This window comes from Protopterus annectens, chromosome 2.part0, assembly GCF_019279795.1.
Source record: "Protopterus annectens isolate FY-2018-M chromosome 2.part0, PAN1.0, whole genome shotgun sequence".
Classification (NCBI taxonomy): Eukaryota; Metazoa; Chordata; order Ceratodontiformes; family Protopteridae; genus Protopterus; species Protopterus annectens.
In genome coordinates, this window is record NC_056728.1 from 1795080099 (window position 1) to 1795103833 (window position 23735).

The 23735-nt window shown below is 40.4% G+C and overlaps 1 protein-coding gene across 3 annotated transcripts in view; it reads left to right on the top strand.

Annotated features, from left to right (window-relative positions):
* ATP13A2 (ATPase cation transporting 13A2) overlaps positions 1-23735 on the top strand; it is a 2158003-nt gene that overhangs the window by 753354 nt on the left and 1380914 nt on the right. For all 3 annotated transcript variants that reach the window (XM_044061825.1, XM_044061827.1, XM_044061826.1), the window contains exon 4: positions 16993-17051. In XM_044061825.1, the coding sequence (XP_043917760.1) occupies positions 16993-17051 (59 nt within the window). The remainder of the gene's footprint in view (positions 1-16992; positions 17052-23735) is intronic.

A 23735-nucleotide genomic window follows, 5' to 3' on the forward strand; every position in this document is an offset into this window, starting at 1 on the left:
GTCCTTGCAGGCTCTAATTTTGAACCTCCTGCTACTTCAGATTTAAAGTTGTCTTGGAAAACTTTGTTTCTGGTGGCTGTAACTTTGGCTAGGAGAGTTTTAGCACTACAAGACCTTAATTCTCCTCTTTACCTGTTTCACAGAGATGGGGTTTCACTCCACACCAATCCTTCTTTTATGCCCAAAGTAGTCTCTGACAGTAATTTGAATAGATCTGTTCACCTTCATGTGTTGTTTCCCAAATTTGTCGAACAAGGGTGAATACTTGTTAACATTGCTGGGTTGTGCATAGACAATTGAGATTTTACCCGAACAAGACAAAAACCTTTAGAAAATTCAGCCAGCTCTTTGTTTCCTTTTTGAAAACCATATTGGGCAGACCTGTGTCAAAAGGGACATTATCCAAGTGGCTGTCACTGTTTTCTTTGTCTATGCCTTAAGAGGCAAGAGCCTGCATTGCAAACATAAAGATAACTTTACTGGAGCTATGGCTACTTCTATGGCTTTCTTCCCCAGAACTTCCTTGCTAGGGATCTGTGCAGCAGCTACTTGGGTGGGCCATCACACCTTTGTTTCTTATTACAAGCTGGACATAAATTCCAGGTCTGGGGCTAACTTTTGCTTCACCATGTTGCTGACTATGTTTCCTTAGATCTTCCCAGACAATTTTATGTGACTGGGGACTCTAGCCAACAGGTTGAAGCCAGATGGAGTAGACAATATTTAATATGAAAGTTTTATGTACTTACCATAATAATAGATCCATGTTGTCTATTTTCCATCTGGTTCAGCATTACCCTCCTCCTGCCATGTCATTTTGGTGAGATTCCTTGTCTAAGATGAATGAATTGGGGGAGATTATATTCTCCTTTATTCTTGGAGTTCTTTGTCTTCTTCCTTTATGGGAGAAATGTATTTTACAGCTATATTTAATTGGGGCAAGCTTGATCTGAGGTGTCTGTTGAGGAGTTGGGGGATTGTGGGTAGTGGATACAGAGCCCAGTGAGTTGAAGTCTGGAGAATGTCTGGCATCTGATCAAGATAACCCACAGGTGTTGAACCAGACAGTCAGCATTGATCTGCCTTTATAGTGTGTACACAACTTTCATTTTTGTCTAGCCTAGTTATTGTATCTTGGGGAATAATGTATACATTCTCTGAGTTCCTACTACTAAAGTCACATCTTCCATAGCAAATATTTTCATAAATATTTTCAGAAATCTACCTTGTTATATTTTCCTTTTTAGGTCCCCGATACATCCTCACTGTTACAAATCAAGTTCCAGTCCCAGCCTATAAGTAATATGCCGTGCTGATGGCTTATTATTTCTCCAAAAGTTTTTTAATCTCCATAAAGGCAGTTTTAGGTGGAGTATAAATACATGCCAGTGTAATCCTCCTCCCTTGTTGGTAGCCCCTTTCTACCACAAATCTGCTATTAGTATTTTTTTCCTCTTGTGTCAGTATTGGGGCTCCTGTAATAGTTTTAAGTACTATCCTTTTCCTTTGACCCTGATCCATTCATCCATCCTGAAGTCTTTCCTTATCAAATTCAGATGCTTATTCCTTTCCAAATGTATCTCCTGCAGCATTGATGTTTGTACTCTGTATTTTTTAATATAATTGAATATTATTTCCTTTTTGTGTGTACCTGTAAGGCCATATACATTCTAGTGCAATATGGATAGCATAGCTGTTAGGATGTTCCCATCTGTTGTTCCAGTCAGTTTTGAATGTGCATTTCCAGCTTTCATTTTACATACACACACTGTTTAGCAGTTGCATCTGTTATTCATTTGTTTCTTCTTATCTCCATTCAAACCTGTCAAATTTTTGAAGACTTTTTTATTTTAATGAAAACCCTAAAAAAAGATAAATACATTTTCAAAACTCCCCATCCTCTGTATCTTATAACAAACACAAAAAACTATATACATCTTGAAAAAAATGAAGTCTAACACTCCAGGTAGGAATAGCTGTCCCAAATCGAAAGCTACAGCCACAGGCATTACCAAACATAAATTAATGTTACCCATGCTAAAGTGCATGCTACAGCCTGTGTTCTCACTTACACTGATTCTTCTGTCTGTTCTTTTTCTACTCGCTGTTCCCCTTCCTTCTGTAAAAAAGCTTGTATGCTTTTAGAAAACATTAACTTTTAGCCCTACAAAAAAGTGCACTGTCTGTCTTTAAATAAAACTAAATTGTACAATGTTCTAATTAAATGCATTAAACTAAGACTGCTAAAGATGCAGCTATCTGTTACTCTCTTCTCATAATTTCACACTTTATTTTTAATGAACTGCTTGCCATTGTATCTTTAAGTATTGCTTTTCCCTTAGCAAAGAATGCCCAGAAATCTCAAGATTAATTGCTTGCACTTGCAGATAGATCATTTCCATATAAATGTAGTTAGCAGTCAATCTTTCTAAATTTCACTCAGAAAAAGAATGTACAGCTGTTTTGGCAGCAGACTTCTTGGCTCCCACTGAACCTTTTCTAATGGAAAAAAAAGAAGCCTGTATCTTTGCAGGTGTAAGAAGCTTGGCATTTTTCATGGTTTTCATTGTTTTGTCTTTTTATGAGCACATGCTTGAAAAACTAAAAAAAACACTTGGCTTAAGCCAAGAGCGTTAATCTAGAACATCCCCTCTTATAAAAAATAAGAGAAAATATCTTGATTTTACATGTACTATAATCAGTGGACTTTTGCACCCTACCCCAGCAGCACAAGGTCACTGCATATTAACATTAAACTTGTTTTTTTCTAGCCTTCCTTCTTGGTGTACTGTAAAGTTTATATTTCTTGCAACTAAAAAGTACTTTAATAACTTTAAACACATGCATCAGTCACTGAAGTGATTCTTCACCACATTTAACATAATCCTAACTGTATGCTACACAAAACTGCTTTGCTATATATAACCTGCAGTTTAAGGAAATACTAAGAACAAAATTTATTTTACTTACTTTTCCCTTTAATGTCTTTCCAAACATTGACATAGTGTGGTATATGCTTTACAATCCACCCTTAAGGTTAACGAAGTTAAAAGTCCAATCTTCCTCATCCACTTCTTGCAAAGCCATATGTCAATGTGATCGATGCTTTATAGTTTGCCATTTGCTCACTAATTTCAGTGTTACTGGTCATCTTCTTGTTCATCTCCATCTCCCAATGCCAGACTCTGCTTCAAGTCCAAGGTACTCCTTATTCTTTTAATCAGCTCCTGTGCTTTTTCCTGTCTCACAAGCATTTTTTAAACTTTGTAATGATTTAATTGCTAAAGTCTCTGAGCATTGGTGCCAGTAGAAAGAAACGCAGACCCCCCCCCCTCTGTTTGTTGGCTTCCATTTCACTTCCTGTTTTGCATAAAAAATAGTATTCTGAAGACAGCTAAATAACTTGGCTTGAGTCTCACATTTGTCTCTCAACATCTTTTGATTTCTGGAATAAATTTGCTTCCCTTCTTCCTGGTGTACTGTGCATAATCATTTTCTACAAAAGCTCTGCTGTCTCAAATTTTTAATACTTTTTACATCTGCCACAGTTTTGTTAGGATCAAGTCTTTCTGCTGGTTTAATTGCTTCTTTACTAATGCAGGTCGTGGATGCTGTCTCATTGCCAGGTTTGGAGCATAACTCAGTATGCCCTTTCAGTTGAAAACAAAATTCTGCTGGGCATACCAGTCCAGTTTTTTATTTGTGCTTTAATAAATGTCATACATTCTGTTTCCTTCCGGTTTCTCTGGTACAGCAGAAAAAGTTAGGTTTTCTCTGCTCTCACTTTCTCCTAAGTACCATTTTTAAACCGCTTTTCTTGAGAGTTTTCTTACTCAGCCAAGCCTTTTCTTCATTTCATCATCCAATTTTATGTGAATAGCTAGTTAAAGCTTCTGTGTTTTCCAGACTTTTATTATGTAAGTTGATATAATCATAGTGTTTCATTTATTTTAATCACTTCTGTGGTCATTTGATTTGTTTTCTTTTAAATTACTGGAAAACATATCTTGTACTAAAGCTGAAGCTTGAACTGCTTTTTACTGAATAGCTGCAGGATTCTTCCTAGCCAGTGTTTTCTCTTCACCTTTTCTGGTTAATTTCCTTTCAGGTTCTCTACATTTCTTCTTTACTGGCATTTGGGCATTGCACTTATTAGCCAGTGCATGAATTTTATTCAAGCTGACAGTATCACTGCCTGTCAGTTTCGTTTTTTACACTGGGAGAGATGAAATCGAGTTGTTGATCAGTTGCAGCCATATTGGAAATTTATAATCTCTAGTGTTATCCAAATTCTTACTTCTACCTGGAGACCTAATACAAAAAATGTGCAGGAGTAAATGGATATGTTTCTTCAGTTGAGCTGCCTTCAACGGATTTGGATACCTTTTCAGCATCTGTTCGAACCATGTTATACTTCCTTTCCTAATTTTTAAGATAGTTCTTTACTGCTGCTTTAGCAAGGTTCATTTCTCTGCTAAGTTTGATTTTTTTTTTTTTGTCAGGAAGTCCACAACTCCTCACTTTCTCAAGGTTTGCAAGGCCTTTCTGAAGCCTTTGTTCCAGATCAGACCCCCTACCTCCTTAAGTGTTCAAGTGCCTGGTCTTCTTTAAATCAGCGAACATTTAAAAAAATGAACTCCAATTTATCGACCCTCTCTAAGCGAAAGCTGAAAATCCTGAACACTGCCGTTTTTTTCCCTGGGCAAAAAAAATTGCATTCAGAGTGTTCAGGATTTTAAGCTTTTGCTTAAAGAGGGTCAATAAATCTGCGTTTGCTGATTTAACATAGACCCCAAGTACCTACCTTGAATTTTGTATTTTATATTTGAAAAGTTAATGGTGTCTCTCTCTGAACCAACTTCTGAGGCTATCTTTTAACATATGCATTTTGGAAAACTCATTTTCTTGTGGCAGTTACCTTTGGCTTTCATAAGGCTAGAGTAGTCTTGCAGACAAACCCTACTTTTATCTCTTAAAATAGACACCAAGTCACATTTGAATTAGTCAGTCTGCCTGTATTTTTCCAAGCTGCTCCAGTAGAAGGTTGTATTCATTACATTTTATAGATGTACATAGGTAATTAAAATTGTGTGTGAACAGGACAAAAATCAGTTAGAACAGATAAATTGTACTCCATCTTTAAAGTCACTCTTTCCAGCTGCCTTTCAGAGTGTATTAAATTTAGTTTTACAAATTACTACAAGGTTTTGCCCCTTATACTTGTAGGATATTCAACTGGGGTAGTGGCTACAACACACGCATTTTTCAAAAACACATTGTTTGATGATCTATGTGCCTGTTAACAGGGCTTCTCTGAACCCTTTTGGAAGACATTCCAAGCTAGCAGTTACCTCAAGTTCTTGTCTTCCTTCAGGACCACAGTTGTATAGGCATGCTTTCTTGATGCCAGGAGCTTGGGACTCTGCCCTAATAATATCAAAGATGATGGACCAGATCATGTCAAATGTACTGTAGAAGTAATGTACTTGCAGATATGCAGTTACTGTAAAGTCGTGGTCGATGATCTTTAGTACTCCCACCCTTCTTCCCCTGACTTGAAGCATTTGTGGGGTAATGGGACATCGTAGAGGTGCAGACTGTGTGTGTGTAATTTTTTTTCTTTTTGCTTCACTTTTGAGGACTGAAGTGCGTATTTTGGGAGAGAGTGAGGAGTTTGGAGCATTTTGGGTAAGGAGGAGGAGGAGGAGTTTGAACTAGGAAATGTTTGACTTGCTGAGCTAAGATCTGTGGTCTTAGTCCTAGTGGAACTGAAGAAAATGAACTACGATCATGCATATGTAGTATTATGGAAGGTATATAACTTTATTTTCCTGCAGCAAGACTGTTTAATCTTTAACCTTCAGTTATTTTCTGTTCTGACTTGAATATCTGTCCATGAAGACAAGGTATTGCATTTTCTTTTAAAGTCTTATGTTTTAATTATTGTATCCTTTTCATCATCTGCCTACTACATCTCTACTCTTTCTCCTTTTCCTTCTTTTACTCTCTCCCTCCCATCTTACCTGCTGTATAAAGTGTAGACATCATATTTAAGAGTGCTGCTCTAATACTGGTCTTGGATGACTTGCATAGTAGCAGAAGCCATTAATGAGACAGCATCAAGTAACGTTTTCTCCTATATCAACTGTAAATAAGATGTAGCACGTGAGCATACTGATCTTTGAATTTAAGATTTCATCTTTGTCACAACTGTATTTTTTATATTGTAGTATATTTTTGTGCTTATGTTGTCTTTTCCATAGTGACCCTGATAATGGTCTATTTGCATTAGTGCTGTACCTTGGTTAACAAATGAAAATTAAGTAACACATAGGGTGCTTTATTTTAACAGGCTTGTTTACCTTTGCTGTAATTTTTTTGGGCCATTTGTATTTCGCCACATGATTAAGAACTGTATTTTCTTTCTGCTTTAAATGATTATATTAGTCACACTGATGAATTAAGCATGCTGTTATGAGTATATTTCCTGAATTAAGGTAGTGTTAATCATTTTAATCTTAAGGAGTCATTAATCCTTTGGTATGGTTACTTAGTGGAGTATCTTGTTTTCACCTTACCTCAAAGAAGAGGATTTTTTTTACCAGTAAATTTTATGCTCAACCTTATGATACCTGTAAAATGCCCAAAATCCATTGCCTGCTAGTTTTGGAATTTAAGTAGTGCACACCCAAGGGTTATCATTGTTAGATAAGCCATTGTTTCCAGTTTTGTCTGAGAAGACTGTTTGTGAAAGGGAAGAATAAGGGATCTTGATGAGGTGTGATGAACTAGTACAGATGACTGGATCCTAAAAAAAAAGTTTTTTTGAGACAGCCGTGTGAAATAGTGGACTGTTATTTTCTGTAAAAAAAAAAAAAAGTCGATTCGCATGCTAGGAAGCGAGTAAATGCTCCCTGTGCCAGAAACAAGTGCAGTCTGAGGGTCATGCTGCTCAACGCTAGAAGTCTAAATCTCAAAATGCACTCGCTCAAAGCACTCCTTAAAATGGGGAACATCGACATTTGTGCTGTAACAGAGACCCGATTCAAGGCAGCGGAAAGCACCCCTGCACTACCAGGCTATAACTCATTCCACACCTTTTGGCCCCAGATCCTGTACCGAAGTTTCAAAGGTGGTGGTGGTTCCATATTCATAAAGGATGCACACACCTCCAGACTGGTAGCGGAACATAATGCATCAGAGATACTTCAGATGCAGCTAACATTGGATAAGACAGCAATTCAGGTTGTAGCCTGCTATAGGTCCCCAACCATATCCCAAGATGCTCACTCCACGTTCCTAAGCACCCTGGAGAATATTGGGGTCCAACCTAACATACTCATACTGGGAGACTTCAGCTACCTCTCCATTAACTGGGAAAACTACTCGTGTACCAATACACTTGCCCAACGTTTCCTGGAATTCATTAATTCCAATGCATTAGACCAGGTCATTCTTACCCCCACTAGAGGTAGCAACATCCTTGACCTGGTTATTACTAACATAGGTGACCGTTGCTCTACACCAGTATCAACTCCTCCCTGGTTAGATCCGACTGAAACCAATCACCTTGCAAGTCCACATCCATCCCACCCCAACCCCCCCCCCCCACGCAAAGTTAAGCACCATGAAAAACTTCTCCAAAGGTAACTTTGGGCTCCTAAGAACAGAGGTGGCTAACTTCACAGCACCCATGCAAATGAAGAATAGTTGCATGACCACCAAATCCTACACCAATGCACTGTACGAACACGTACACAAATACATGGATATCGCCATACGCAATAGTACCAAGGCGCTCTCCTCCAAAAAAAGGAAGCCAATCTGGTGGTCCCCTGCCATAAACAAACTACAACAGAAGTAGGAAACTGATGCAGAATAAGGTGAAGTCCCAGGACTGGACAAAAATTCCCTTATCAGCCTCAACAAAAAGTTGAGATCCCTCTTCAAATCCTCTGAAGCTAGCTATGAAAACAGAATTGCAGCAGATAGTAAAGACAAGCACAAGGCATTCTATAGTTATGGAAAGAACCTCCATGGCAATACCCAGATTTGCTCTGAACTGCTGCACAGTGGTACCTCCTATACCGAGCCAACCGATATTGCCAATATACAGGCCAACAGATTCAGTGTCAAACACCCCCCCCCCCCAAGGACCAATCACAATACCAGTAGATTGCCAGGCACCCAGTATTACTGCAGCACAGGTTAAAACAGCACTGTCCAAGGCCAAGAATACAGCTTCTATGGGACGTGACAATATCCCTGGCTGTGTTCTGCATGAACTACAGAGTGAACTGGCATCTCGCCTATTGTGCCCTGTTCAGTCACACCCTCACCTCAGGCTTTGTCCCTACCAAATGGTGCACTGCTGTAATCATCCCTCTCCAGAAAGGAGGAGCGACTACAGACCCTGGGAACTATTGCCCCATTAGCCTGACCAGTCTGATATGCAAAGCTGTGGAACACATAAACAAGGATATACGGGCTCTCCAAACTCTGGGTCCCACACAGTTTGGTGTTGTGAATGGTAGATCATGCCTACTCAACTTGGGAAGTTTTTCATTGATTCAGTCACCAGAGCTGTGGATGAAGGCAAGGTGGTTCATACAGCCTACCTTGATCCGGCCAAGGCCTTTGATGCCATTCCCCACTCAGGAATCATAGAAAAACTCACTAAGCTAGGCATCAACCCCGGTATCACTAAGTGGGTTGCAGACTGGCTCACAGAACCCACAGTGTGAAAGTGGCTGACTCCAAGTCAGACTGCCGACCAGTCACGATTGGAGTCCCACAGGGATTGGTCCTGGGTCCTCTCCTGTCTGGTATCTGCTTCTCAGAATTCCAGTCCAACATGAAGGGACTCAGGCTGACATGGTGGGGGGTCACCTTTTACATCCACAACTTGGGTTCAAGATTAACACCAATTTTTTATGCAGATTGTCACACTAAGAACTTGGTGTACTTTTGTTTCTGTACATTGTTTTTCATACTACATAGGCAAGACCAGTAGAGCCTTCAAAGATAGGATCCTGGAACATCTTAGAGATATTAGAAATGCCAAAGAGACTAATGGCAAAACATGTAGCTAATGAAGGCCCTATAACCATAAGTTTAAGTTCTTTGCTTTAGAACTTTTGCATGTTAGTATTAGAGGTGGTGATCTCAGAAGCATTAGAACAAAAATGGATTTTGCAGCTTCAAGCTGACAAGCCCCCAGGATTAAATAGCAAGGTCTGTCTATAACCTTTTCTCAAAGCTAGAGCTTTGAAACATCGCTAAGTTCTTTTAGTTATGATATTCAATGATTTTTTTATGCATTTTCTGCTTATTTCTTATTTGCATATATGTATATATTTTTATATATACAGACATTTTTTATAGATGTTATTTTTCGAAAGACATGCTTGCGTAAATGGGCGTGCCTTCGTTGAAGGTTGGGCGTCGAGCTGACACCTCAACGTTTCATAAAAAATCTACTGCCAGTCATTAGTGGACAGAATTTCTGCTGCGGCGACCCCTTACCGGGAAAAAGCCGAAAGACGAACCAAAACATTTAGCATTGCTAAGTCGTATGGCTATGTTTTAACTTGATTATATATGTTATTTTATAGACATTTTTTTAGGTGAGCATTGGCCTAGTGTACCTTGGATCCATGTAATTTATGCAGACCTAAAGTAATTAATTACCACCTTATTTTCATTGGCTGTTTTACATTTAAATACATTTAAATACTTTGTTGCATATTTTATGTTGGTCTGAAGAAGCTGGGTAAGATCCGTGAAAGTGCTTACCTTGTCATTTTTCATTAAAGGATTGCTGTGTTTGAAACCATAGTGTTTGTTTATTTCAAAGTTTGCAGACGATTGGAAGTTGGGAGCCATTATTAACTCCCCAAGTGATGTTGACATCCTACAGAAAACCCTCACTGAGACCAGCGACTGGTATCAGAACCATGGTCTTAAGCTCAATGCCAAAAAATGTCGTTATCCCCGTTGGGAAAAACCCAGTTCCCATGAACTACCACATCGGTGGTAGTTCACTGAACACAGAAGGTGTTATAAGTGATCTGGGAACACTGGTTGACAGCAACCTCTCTTTTGACCACCAACTGCCACTGTGGTCAGAAACTCCTATGTGGCACATCTCATTACTAAGGTTTTTGCATCCAGGAAGAAAGAGGTCATGGTTTCCCTCTGCTCTTCCCTCATTAGGCCAGTCATCAAGTACAATGCCCCATTTGGCATATACCTCACTAGACACCTGCAACAACTGGAGAGGCCGCAAAAGTACCTCACAAAGAGGATCCTAGGCCTTAAACACTTGTCCTATATGGACAGACTCAAAAAACTCCCAACTATTCTGTGTCTCATATTTCCTACTTGGAGGCAATCTCTGCTTGACTTATAAAGCCATGTCTGACCCAGCTCTGTTAGAAATGCTACATCTAAAGAAATCCCAATCCTGCCACACCACACGCTCCAGAGACCTCAACCTCATTACCACAATCAACAGAACATGCTGGAGGGACAGGTTATAACCCAGAGACTGCCCATGCTATGGAACAGACTTCCCATACATGTCAAACAGAGCACCTCACTGGCCCTCTTCAAGAGAAATCTTGATGAGTGGATGGGAAATAGAAAATTTACCCCGGGGATCACTCCATTGACTCTACTCGACAGAAGCATTGGAAACTAAGGTCGGGTGGCACGTTGCCTGGGTAATCCTATGGGCTAGGCTTGTAAGGGCTCCAGGGCCATTAGCCTAGTACACACCTATGAACTAGTTTGTAGTATTTCACACTTCTTTTCTTTATAGGAATTTAGCTTGCATTCAAGAGCTGTATGCATTCAGGACATTTGGAAAAGCAGTGCAGTAGTAACCAAGAATGTTAAGTTTTAAGTAAAGTGTTTGTCTTTTCAAGAGACCTGAAGCTGTTTATGCAGAGTAATATATTTTTGTTACTGTATGTGTCTGATCTGTTTGCATTTTGAAAAGCAAAACATTTGTATTCAGGTAACCCCTATTACAAATTTTTCTATAATTTAACACTAATGGTAGGCTAATGTTGCTGTTAGGCTTCAAAAGGGTCTGTCATAAAGAAACATTTACAAGACCCGTTGTGGTAACACTTGTAGAGAGAGACAGATCTGTGACCTTGTGGTATAGGCAGGGGCTGAGAAATGTATTAACTGTAAGAAAACCAGAGACTACAGTGGTGTCCAGACTCTAGAGATGATGACATTAGTAACAGGGATTGCCTGAACGCTCAGGTTTGTATGCAGATATAAGAGAAATGTGGAGAAAGTACAGTTGTGTAAAATCTTACCAAGTAGATGTCCTTCTCTCCACTGTTGCAATATTCTTTACATCTGGGATTCCCTGCTTAGAGCAGCCCGACGTCCGGACAGTATACCAAAGCCTTGGGTTACTTTAAGATATGTTGTACATCACATGTATGCTCCTTGTGTAACATAGGGCATAAAGGTAATGTCCGGACCTACCATCCTCAGAACTGAAAGCCCCAGCAGAATGCCCGCCAAAGGATAACCAGAGGTAACCAGTACATTCAGAAGAGAAATGGACCAGGGGGACGAGGGAGGGAGTAAGTACTGCAACAGTGAAGGAAAGGATCATCTGTTGTTATGGTAAGATTTTACACAACTGTATGATCTCTTTCCATTCACTATTGCAGTGTTCTGTACATCTGGGAGAGTGCTAAAGCCCAAGAAGAAACTTGGGAAGAGGAAGGACCAGCAGAGCCCTCTAAGAAGCTATGAAGGATGGCCCCAGCAAAACCAGTTCTAGCTCTGGAGATTCCATTTTAGTGCATGGTAATGCATGCACAGAAGTCCAGGTAGCTGCCTCAAGAATAGAGTTAGTATCCAAACCCAAAAGCACCAGAAGAAGCCACAGCTCTAGTAAAAAGAGTCTCAACAGCACAAGGAAGGCTCTTACCATGAAAGGAATAACAAAAGCAAGTAGCTTTAGAGATCCAAGAAGAAATAGACTGCTTGGACATAGCTAATCCTAAGGACCTAGGATGGAAGGCAACAAAGAGCTGATCAGATTTCTAGTAGTCTTAGTCTTATCCAAATAAAAACTGAGTTGCCTGTGCACATCCAAATTATGCATCACCCTCTCTCACTGGCAGATTGCGGAGAGGGGGAATAAAGTAGGCAAATGAATAGGCTGATTGTGACAACTCATTAACCGCCTTGTGCATAAACACCAATAAAGGAGGACAAGCTATAAAGGCTTGAAGCTCAGACATCTGTCTGGCAGAAGTAAGAGTCAACAAAAAACAGTCTTCCAAGAGCAATGTTGCAAGGAGGCTGAAGCAGAAGGTACAAAAGGAGCCCGACCCGAGTCAACTTCTCCAAAACAAAATTAAGATCCCATGGAGGAGGCGCAGGCTTTCTGGGAGGCCTAATATTAAGGATGCCTTTAAGAAATTGTTTAGCTTCATATCTAGAAGCTAAAGAAAGGCAGACAAGCAGAGATAGCTGAAAAGTGAGCCTTGACAGAAGAATTAGCCAACCCAGCATTGAGCAATTCACACAGATGATACGCAACCTAAGGAACATCCACAGAAAGTAGATCCACGTTACGAGAGACACCCTCTTCCATTTGGATAAGTAGGATTTCCTATTAGTGGGATTCCTGGTCTCCTGCAAGACTCTCAGTATATCCTCAGAAAAAAGGTGTCTATGTGGAATCAAAATCCTATCACACAGTGTCAGTTGGAGTAGGTAAATGAGGATGGGTGAGAGATCCCCTGTTTTGTGTGAGTAGGTCCACCTAGTGATGTAACTTATGATGATTGCCCGTGGCTAAATTCAGAGGAAGAGGGAACCAATGCTGTCTTGGCCAAAAGGGAGTCGCCAACAAAATTTTGGGAATGTCCTGTTGAATTTTAAACAGGACTTCTGGAATGAGAGCATGAGGAGGGAATGCATAAATAACCATGCCCTTCCAAGAGAAAGAGAGGGAATCCACCTTCCATACCAGAGAACCTGGGACAAAATACAGGAAGTTGTCTGTTCAGAGACGAGGCAAATAGATCTACTTGAGGAGTACCCTACTGGTGGACAATGTCCAGAAACACATCCTTGCGAAGCATCCATTAGTGGGATTGAGTTAAGGACCTGCTCAGAGTGTCTGTCCTAATGTTTTGCACTGAGGAAATGTAAACTGCCTGAAGAGTCGCTTGATCCTGGACAGCAAGATCCATTACCAAGAGTGCCAACTGGCAAAGAAGTTAAGATCTTGTTCCCCCAGGTTTGTTTATATATCACATCACTATGGTATTGTCTGTAGATACCTTGAGAGGTCCTGGGGAGAAAAGAGGATGAAAAGCCTGAAGAGCCAGCAGAAGGGCTCTCATCTCTTTGACAATGATGTTTCTAATGTTGAAGAGGTAACCACACCTCCTGCACTTTTAGGGAGCCAAAAGTTGCTCCCCATGTCATGTCTGAAGCATCTGTAAACAGCTCCTGAGTGGGAAGAGGGGGGTGGAATGAGAGCCCTGGGTTTATAGACAACTGCTGTATCCACCACAGAAGTTCCTTCTTGAGATAAGGAAGAAGAGGAACAACAAACTCTAGAGGATGTGCATGTTGAAGCCAAACTGACTTCTGGAACCACTGAAACTTTCTCATGTGAATTTTGGCCAAAGGGAGAATAGGGATGGTGGATGACATGAAATCCAGAGCTCTCCGAAGCTCCCTGGCTGTAATGGAAGACAGAGGAAAAAGAGTTTGAAACAAGGAAATGAGAGTTAAGGTATTGGGAGGAGGCAGGGATGCCAGCATAAGCACTGTCTGAATCCTGCAACTTTGAAAAACATGGTCCTCAGAAGGAGTCAGGGAAGACTTTTTGAAGTTAACCCCAAGCTCTGAAGAAGAGAGGTTGCAAAAAACGGAGATTTGGCAACAGGATCTCTGGAGAGGATACCTGGAAATCAGCAGGTTGTCCAAGTAAGGAAATATTTGGATCCTCTGAAGCCTGCAAAAAATAATCACAGGAGCAAGTAATTTGCTGAATATCCTTGGGGCAGTAGAAGGGGCAAAGATGAGAACTGAAAATGTCAGGAAGCAACAGAAAAATGCAAAAACGTCCTGAAATGGGATGGATTGGAATATGGAGATGGATATCCTTGAGATCCAGAGACACCATGTAAGCCTTTAGAAGCAAGAGGGAACAGAGTCTGAATGGACAACATTCGAAAAGTGGGCACCTTCAGAAAAGTATTTAGATGAGAGAGGACTGGAATAGGCCTTCAAGTACCCTCTTTTCTGTGTACTAGAAACATCCTGGAGTCAAACCCCCTCCTCCTTTGGGACACAGGCACCTCTTGAATAGTACCCTGAGACAAAAGGTCTCAAAGCACCTCTGGGGAAAAAGGGGGAGTTGCTCCAGAGGGGACTGTGGAATGCCCACAAAAGGGGGAAGGGATTTCTACACCATGAAATACCCCTGGTGAATAATGGACAGAACCCAAGAATCCTGAATAATCTGAAGCCAAACAGGAAGAGATGGAGAGGTGAAGAGAAAGAGGAATGTGGCTAAGAAGAAACAGATAAGTTAGATAGCACCTGGTTTATCTGGAAAGGAAGAGTTCTGTGTCCCTGAAGTCTGAGTAGCCTTAGCAGGAGGAGCCTGCTTGCCACACTTTTTACCCTTAGGAGGAGGGCAAGATTGCCGCAAAAAAGGGCTGACTTATTGGGGTAGTTTCTCTGAAATTTAGGAACAGGAGAGACAAACATGTTTGAGTTGCTGTAAATCCTTCCCTGTATCCTGAAGGGACTTAAACAAATTAGCAGCTGCATCCTCCCCAAACAAGTGTTTATTGTCAAGAAGGGCATCCACCAGCTTAGCCTTGACATCATCAGGCAGTGGTTGAAGCCAAGAATACCTCCTCGTTACTGACTCAAAAGCAACAGCCCTAGACGAGGCATCTGATGCATCATAACCACACTTGATGAAATGACAAAGCAGCTGTGATGAAGGCCCTGACAGGGAAAAAGCAGAAGTTTTACCCTCAGAGTCTGGAAAAGCTGAGATAACCTGACAAGCCTGAGAAAAGGGACCCAACACATACCTATGCATATGGGTTTGATAATTAATAGCCCTAAAAGCCAGGGTAGCCAAGGTGTAAACCTTCTTACCTAGCCTTTCATGGTTCTGCTATCTTTATCAGAAGGCAGTAACTTGGGTAAAGAAAGCAATTGAGAGGGCTTATGAGAGGCTATAGACGCCATTGAGGGGTCAGCAGCAGGACACTGGTACAAAAAGTTAACAGTCCTCAGGCACCCTATAAAATATACCAGGTTTCTTGGGAGCAGGGTACTGAGAATCAGGAGCTGTAAGAGACATTCGAAAATGCATCCAACAAAGCAGCCAAAGCAGAGTGAATAGCAAAAGGTTTTGGAAATTCCATCTCCAGCAACTCATAATACCTCTTATGGATTTCAGAGACCTGAGCACAATCTCATTTAAAAAATTCCATCATCCTGGAGATTGTGTCCACAAAGGAAATGTCTTCAAAGGGAGTATCAGGACTGGTAGACTCCTCTTCCTGTAACCCATAGTCCAAAGGAGAAGGAATTTGAGAATAGTAAGCAAGGCATTCCTCATCAGAGTCCACCCCCTTCTCAGAGGAATCCTGCTCCCTGGATCTTTCAAGTGGAGTAGAAAACCAAGGGAAGCTGGAACAGAAACCCCTTGAGGAGGTTTCAAGGCCATCAAAGAATTAAACAAAACCTGAGTGAAAGCCTGCCACTCACTGTGTTGATCTCTGGGTCAGGAGAAACATGTTTAGTTTCTCTTTTCTTTAAAGAGACATCTGCCTTGTAAAACTTGGAATGCTCTGACCTAGGACAGCATTCAGTAACAATAGTAGGGACTTCTTCCTTGACTAAAATCTAAGGAACATCCCTAGGCCATTCGGAAATCAACCGGGGTTCCTCCTGAATGTCCAAAATGGACGTCTCAAAGCCGGATCCCTGTCAGCCATCAACCCAGTTGCAGCAGAGGAATCTGACAATAAAGCCGGGTGAACCTCTGGGCATTCACTTACTTCTGGAGAAACATCTTGCAGGGGTGAACAGCAGGAGATTCCGGCCCAAGCTTCTTAGCCTACTTCTTCCCTGACTGCTGACCCTTGGGGCGGGAAATTCCTTCCATAGTATCTTTAGTGAGAAGCTTATCTCACACATTCTCCATATACAGTGCTAAGGAAGAAAGCCCACTACAAAGAGTTTTTAGTACAAAAGCCTGACAGATGGAACAGGACATATGGCCGTGAGAAGCACCCAGGCAAAACAATCACTGTTCGTAGCAGTCTTTTTGGGGAATCGGTCACCCACACTGGCATTTACCCTTCTTGGATGACATGAAATCCCAGAAGCAACCAAAAGACAAGAAAAAAGAAACCCCAATGGGACACTTATCCGCAACAGCAACATACGCATTCACCAACAATCGAGAGATGGCATTCGGACTGGTGGCAAAAAAGTTCTGAGGATGGTATGCCTGGATGTCACATTTATGCCCTACACTAGCTATGCAAGGAGCATATGTGTGATGTATGGCATACCTTAAAGCAACATAAGGCTTTGGAATACTGACCAGACCTCAGACTGCCCTATACATCCTAGATGTAAAGAATACTGCAACAATGAATGGAAGGACATCATAAAGGTACATTTTCTGTTGTACCCATGTTCCTCCTATTGAGGCTATAATTGTTCCTCATGATGTACTGAAGAATGGGATCATATTTTGAGGTTAATAATATCTGAATCCTATAATTTACTTTATTTGCTTTGAACTTGACATGTTTAGAAATTAAAACATGTTTTCAGTATGCCTTGAAAAAGAAGCATAAATATCAGTTTAACAAGCTCTCTGACATTTTCTTCATTTTTCAGTTTTAAAATTATTTTTAATGTTCAGATTAAAGCAGTGTCTGATCTTTATTGCAGGACTCCTTTGGTCAGCAGTTTACAGCACCAGTTCAGACGCAAGAGATAAGTGAAGACAGGTAAGGTGAAAAGTTTTGTTTTTGCTGTTTGCAATAATTTGCGCTTCCAGCCATGAGCCTGTCTTCGCTTGATCACAGTAATTCCCACTCTGCTAAGCCATCTCTTGCTAATATCACTACGACAGTTTCTGCAGATGCTAGTTAGCATCCCTTACTTATTACAGGAGTAGGTGTCTACAACGCCACTGAGTGTAGTATGTGCAGTGCATTTTAGTAAAAGCCTAGTGTTTCTGCCTTCATTACAGCATCAGTGATGGGTTTGCCAGGAGTATGAAACTTGCAGCTAAGAAGAATTTATTAATTAAGCAAAAGAGATCATGAAATACAAATGCCTCTTAAACATGGTGAGCAGAGATACAGTGGTTTGGTTGAAATGATTTGCTGAAATGCATAATGTGCATTTGGTGGCCAAAGGAATCAAACTCAGGGTAGAAGGGTTAAACTTGTTAGGACTATATAGCTTTAAATATTCTGTGAGGTACACTTGTACTAGTTTGCTTTCTTCTTCTCTGTACTGAGTTGTGTTTGCCATTGCCTTCATCTTGATGCAAAGCTCCCATGTTAGGCTATTAAACTAGAGGCTTGCTTAACAATAAACAATAGCATCCTGGATTAGAGCCCATATACAGCTTCCATCTGTATCAGTAATAAAGATAATCTATCAGTATTGTCAGCCTACGTTTTTATTATTTTATGTGCTGCTGTCATGTACAGCCAAATGTCAGTTTTCTGATTTTATTTAGTTTATTAACCGTACAGGAAATGTTGTAGCTGCAGAGAACAAGTAAATCTTATATGTAAGTAGCATACTGTTTAATGTTATCATTTTGTGGAGCCTACTGCTCTACATTCAGTTCTGTTTAGGATTAAGCTAATAATTTTAAAGATACAGGATCCTGATTAAAGCCATGGATCACAATATGGAGATAGGAACTTGTAGTGGACTGCTTTGAACTGAGCATTTGTCTGACTGGATCCCCAGAAAGCACTCAGAATGTTGACTGGTATAATTGTTGCTATTGTTTGTTGACTTGATCCACAGGTTTACATCCTCATAGTTGTCAGTGATTGCTGAATGGATTCACATAATCCACAGTGTAGTGTGTGGCTTTACAGACTTCACAGTTTTTGTTGAATTGATTGTTAGATCCTCAAAGTATTTGCTGTCTGGATCCACAGAGACATCAGTTGTTGTTTCATGAATTCATGTATTCCACAGTGTTTGATTTGTGCATCTGCAGAACCCACAGTAAAAGATTGCTTGACCCAAAGAGACATCATTGGTTGTTGCAGAGATGCACAGAAGTCACACTGAATGTTGGCTGGTTCTACAGGACATGCAGTAGACCTTGCTGTAATGCACAGTGTCCACACAGGTTGTTTTGCTTCTAAGGATTCATAGTGGTGGTGGTAGTTAAGATGCACTAAACCACAGTTGTCCCATAGGACCCACAGGTTTCATAATGTTCAGGTGCATGTGTTGGATAGTAAAGGATCAATCCCCAGCAGGATAATCATGCTGTTTTGTGTATGACAGCGTCCTGATTGCCACAATGCTGTTTTAGTGCCATTAATGCTACAGCATAAGTGCGGGCTTTAAAACAGAAATGGGACGTGGAGTCTCACAGATAAGTTTATGCAATCCAAAAGACAAAGGGATTTTTCTGACTGTCTTTGAACCCAGTTGTTTAGTATTCCAACATCACTTGCATGAAGATGCATGTTTGCTGTATAGTCAGCTCTTTGAAATTTTAAGTGTTGCTATCTGTCCTCTACCATCACTGGACATGTTTTGTATATTTACATTTTGGTTGCATTTAGTAAGCTGAGTTGCAGGCTGCATGTTAATACATTTGCTGTTTTTCATTTGTACCAGTGCCATGAATGATCCTTGCTTCAGTCTACATAGTACACTGATGTTTTTTTTTTCTTTGTTTATTTATACATTTCTTAACTGAGCAGGTACACTGGTCCAAAGACACTGATGGAAAAAACTTAATGTGACGACATGCAAGCCTTTTTTCACAACTGCACATAATGAAGGATATGCCAAGAATCACAATGCAGTTGTCATTCTGCATATATAAATGTATCTGTTGATTACTGGAAGGTGTCAGAAGATTGACAGCCATGTAAACAGTTGCTGATCCATTGGGGGAAAAAAATCCAAACAAGTTTCACTGATAGTGGAGTTTTCTTTTTTTTCTACTGTTGTGTAACCTTGCAACAGGCACATATAAGTTTCGAGGGTGTGGTGGTGTCCTCCCACATAGGGGATTCAGGGGAACTCCCTCTCCCCTTGCAACAGTAGCTTAACACAGCAGTTTGCCAAAAGTTGCATTAGCAATTTTGATACCGATGACCGAGCACTCAGAATTGTCACTCTAGCTACGTGAATTCTTCTTTAATTACTGCTGTGGCACATGTATCTTCTTTCTTGATTTATTTAGTGTCCCATGTCTGCCTACTTACTGACCAGCCAGCCTTCTTTCACTTAAAGGATTTTTAGTTTTAATCTGGCTGTAGAATGACCAGCCAACCTTGTTCCTATTTCATATCTGCATTTTGGGTGTATGGAGTGAACATCAGCAGTACCACAGATTGGACCACTCCGCTGATGACACACTCAGAGAACCCAGACAGTTTTTCACTGATTAACACACACACACACACACACACACACACACACACACACACACACACACACACACACACACACACACACACACACACGCGTACGTGCACATACATATGAGGGCCACATATTACATGATCATGGACCATATCTGGCCCTGGAGCTAGTGGTTTGCGACTCCTGACTTGATTGAAGAGGGTGTAATGCGATATGACACAAGTGGTGGCTGGTGTATTAAGAGCAAAGAGGAGCTCTGAATACACCAGCCATGACTGAATGGTGTATGCATGTATTAAGCACATGAATGGGTGGTGCTAACTGGAATGGGGCAGGATTATATTATGGCAGGGTCATCTTTGAGCATGGTTAGTTTTGCATAAATAACTTGTCATACACTACTGCACATGCTAAATCTTCTAGCAACAGTTTCTGTTCTGAACACATCAGAGTTTGAGAAAGAGAGTTATTTCAAACATATGCGATGGTTGAATAGGGTCCAGTATAATACCACAAAACCCATTGCAGGAGTTATGTTCTGGGATTTATGTCCATAGGTCTTGTGTAATTTCTGGTCATTATTGAGACTCCACATTTTTTCTGTTTTTGCCTCCACTGCCTGTTGATCATCTATCCTTCACTTGGCTGATTTGCCTATTTGTTTCCCATCACTGTAATGATTGATGACTGAAAAGGGGCATATTAGGCAGACATTGGAGAAGGTTTGCGCTTTTTTTCCATGTTTTGGTCCTACAACTCTGCCCATGTTTGAGTAAAACTACCACAGGTGGTTTTGCAGTGAGTTGACCATGTTGTATGACCCCTTCCCTTTCATGAGGGCATCCCCAGCACGCAACCCCATGCCTTGCCATAATGCGCAACAGGCAGTTCTCCCAGTCTGCAACAGGGCCAATGGTGTCTCTACATGTGCACCCTCTCCTCACTGAGAGAGGCAGATAAGCTCTGTCCCTTCACCCCTCCCTTCTCTCCACCCAACTCCTCCCACCCCCAGGGGCTGCAAATTAAACTGAGATCACCTGGGATATAGCGAGGGCTCCATTCCTCTATGCTGTGGAGCCAGTTGATTCCACAGTAATTTGTAATGCATCTATTAACAGATTATGAATGCAAGATAATAATCCCAGTAATGTATTTCAACTTGTTTTACTCATGCACATTAACCCTACTAAGCCAGATCAGTGGCCGTTTAACTGTGATAAGTTGGTAGCAGAGATCAGTCACTTTCACCTGCAGACTCCCTCCTTGCCCACCAAGTGCAGCAACATTAAAGTCATGTTATTTATTGTGCAAACACCAGCTGTCTGATTATGATCAAGTGAGTGAATGAATAAATAATTATATGCATAAATAATTGCCACAGTATTTCATTTCAGCTTGTTTCTTAGATCCTACAGTGCAAACTGTTGCAACAGTCCTGTGTATGCATAATCACGTGCGCTCATGTAAACACACGCACCAGATGCTTTGACTGTGTACTCATTAGATCTATGATTATGATCAAATGTATGCATAATTAAGTTAATAGTGACCTAAGCAATGTATGTCCAATTCATTGCTGTCAGACATTGCTGCAGCACCCACATGCCTATGAGTTAGACATTTTATTTTGTGTACACTTCACATGTCTGAATGTGATCAGTTGAATGACAAATAATGGCCACATATAATTCTGCTTATTGTGTCAGTTAACATGCAGCTCAGAACTGAGGTTGAAAAAAAAATAACTTTAAAAGTATTTATTAAATTTATGTAAAGATGTAATAGATATTGTAAAAGTATATGATAAAAGAGGTTTATGGATGTGTGCATGGGACTGCAATTTTATTTTAAAATTTGAAAATTATAGCATTGTGCATATCCCAAGTGTTGTAAATATAGAAGAGGACAAAGGAATGGTAAAATACTGTGGTCAGCCAGAGACATGTTTTCTTTGTGGGATAGTGGATCATTTGATAAGTAATTGTAAAAAAAGGAAATGTTTTAGTTTGTGGAGGGATAGGACACAGTATAAGAAAATGTGAAATCCAGTGTTATAAATGTAAGAAAGTGGGACACCTCGGGATGCAATGTGAATATAAAGTAAACGATGTTGAGCAAGAGACAGTAGAAGTATTAACAGAACAGAACCAAGACAGTGAGAGCATAGAATTAGAAGAAAAGATAAGTGCAGAAGTAAATTATATGGAAGAAACAGAAAACTTGCAAAAAATCATTAATGAAAGTTTCATCCCTAAGAAATTGAGAGGGTGAAGAATTGGGGTTGAGTGAAAGTGAAGATATAAAAGGGAATTTAGTTAAAAAAGAAATTCTATTGGTAAAAGTTTGAGATAGAAAAAGAAAATCACTAAAAGGACATAATAAAGAAAGAAAGGTAAAGGTTAAATGTAATAGAAAAAGGTTAACATTTTATTTGAGTAATTGCATTACATGTTAATTAAAGAATGGTGTAAGAAGATTAAGTATACTTGAATGGTGTCGGGGACAGGGCAGTGACATTGTTTTGGAAGATACTAGTTTTTTATCAAATGAAGAGAGAAAAATTGGAGGTGTGGTGGAGAAATGTAACTTAATTTGGGGAGAAAGACATAATGTTAAGTTGTCCATCTTGCCTTTGTTCTTGCTGTTTGGGTTCGGAGCTGATCCTCTGCTCAGACTCTGCCATCTTCTATAGCTCGAGAGCTGTTTACTGGCTTGAGGCTACCCCTTATCCCAGCATGCCCAGCGTCAGCTACCCAGATCTTGTTTGCCGCTTCAGCTGCGAGGTTGCTTCCGTACTGGCTCAGGCTTAGTATAGTTTTTTTCTATTGATATGTTGTTGTTATTCTTTAAAGTTTGTCAAGTATTTGTCTTTTTTTTTGTCTACATAATATTCCTTTATCCCTTATCGCTTTTTTGTGTATTTTAGCTTTGTTGGCCATCGCTCCATAACTCGCAAGCCTTCTGTACCCTTGAACTCGTTCGTGTCCCCCCCCAAGGATAGCGGTTTAAATTGGAGGCTTTCTTCTGTTCCTTAACTGTAAAAAAAAAAAAAGTCTATTTTGTTTCTTGTTTTTTGTAGTATAGCTTTTTATTATTGTTGTTACTATAATGTCTAAAGATACCAAGGTATCTGGCTTCAAAAAGTGTGATTCATGCGGTCAGAAAATGTCTCTGACAGATGGGCACACTACTGTATATTGTTTGGGCACTGTTCAACAGGATTCCTGTTCTATATGTCACGCTTTTAGTCCAAGGGTCCTGCAGGAGTGCAAAAACAAATTAATCCTTCGGGATTATTGAAGCCTCAGGATTCTCCGGCTAAAAGTACTCAGCCAGCGAAATCCCCTAAGTCTTTCAAGCCATCGGCTCCACCTTCGGAGCTGACTCCTTTACTTGACCAACCAAGTATGTCGGTACTGGCTGGCAAGGCAACTCTTCCATCGGCTCCATCTGCTATTTCGGAGGCGTCTTGGAGCCATAAGAGACTGAGGTCTCCATCCTTGGAGTCCATCCACTCGGCACCTCAGTCACCTTTATTACAGAGTGAACGTAGCCATCATTCTTCCCACTCCTCTCGATCCTCTAGATTATCGGATCATGATGTAGAGAGAGTAGTAAGTAGGTTGCTCAAGTCACAGGCACTGGCAAAAATTCTGTCCAGCCCACCTCAACAGGCATCGGCTCCAACCACCTCTATTTCTGTTCCTCCTCCGACTACATTTAGCTCTGAGCCGGAGTCCATGGATCCGCAGGTAATAGAACCATAAGATGTGGGAATTTTAAGTATTTGGAATAAGAGTATTTGGACTTGTAGAAGAGATGAACATAAATCAGAAATAAATTATTTCCTAGTTTCAGCATAGTTGGAAAATTATGGATGAAGTGGTATTAGAGACTTTTTTTTTTTTTTCCAGATCACAGGGCTATATGGATTACTTTAGAAAATTCTGACTATATAAAAATAGGAAAAGAAGTAAAAAGGATTAATAAGGATAAATGGGATAAAGAAAGGAGGATGGATGTATTTAAATTTATGGAAGGATCTTATACAA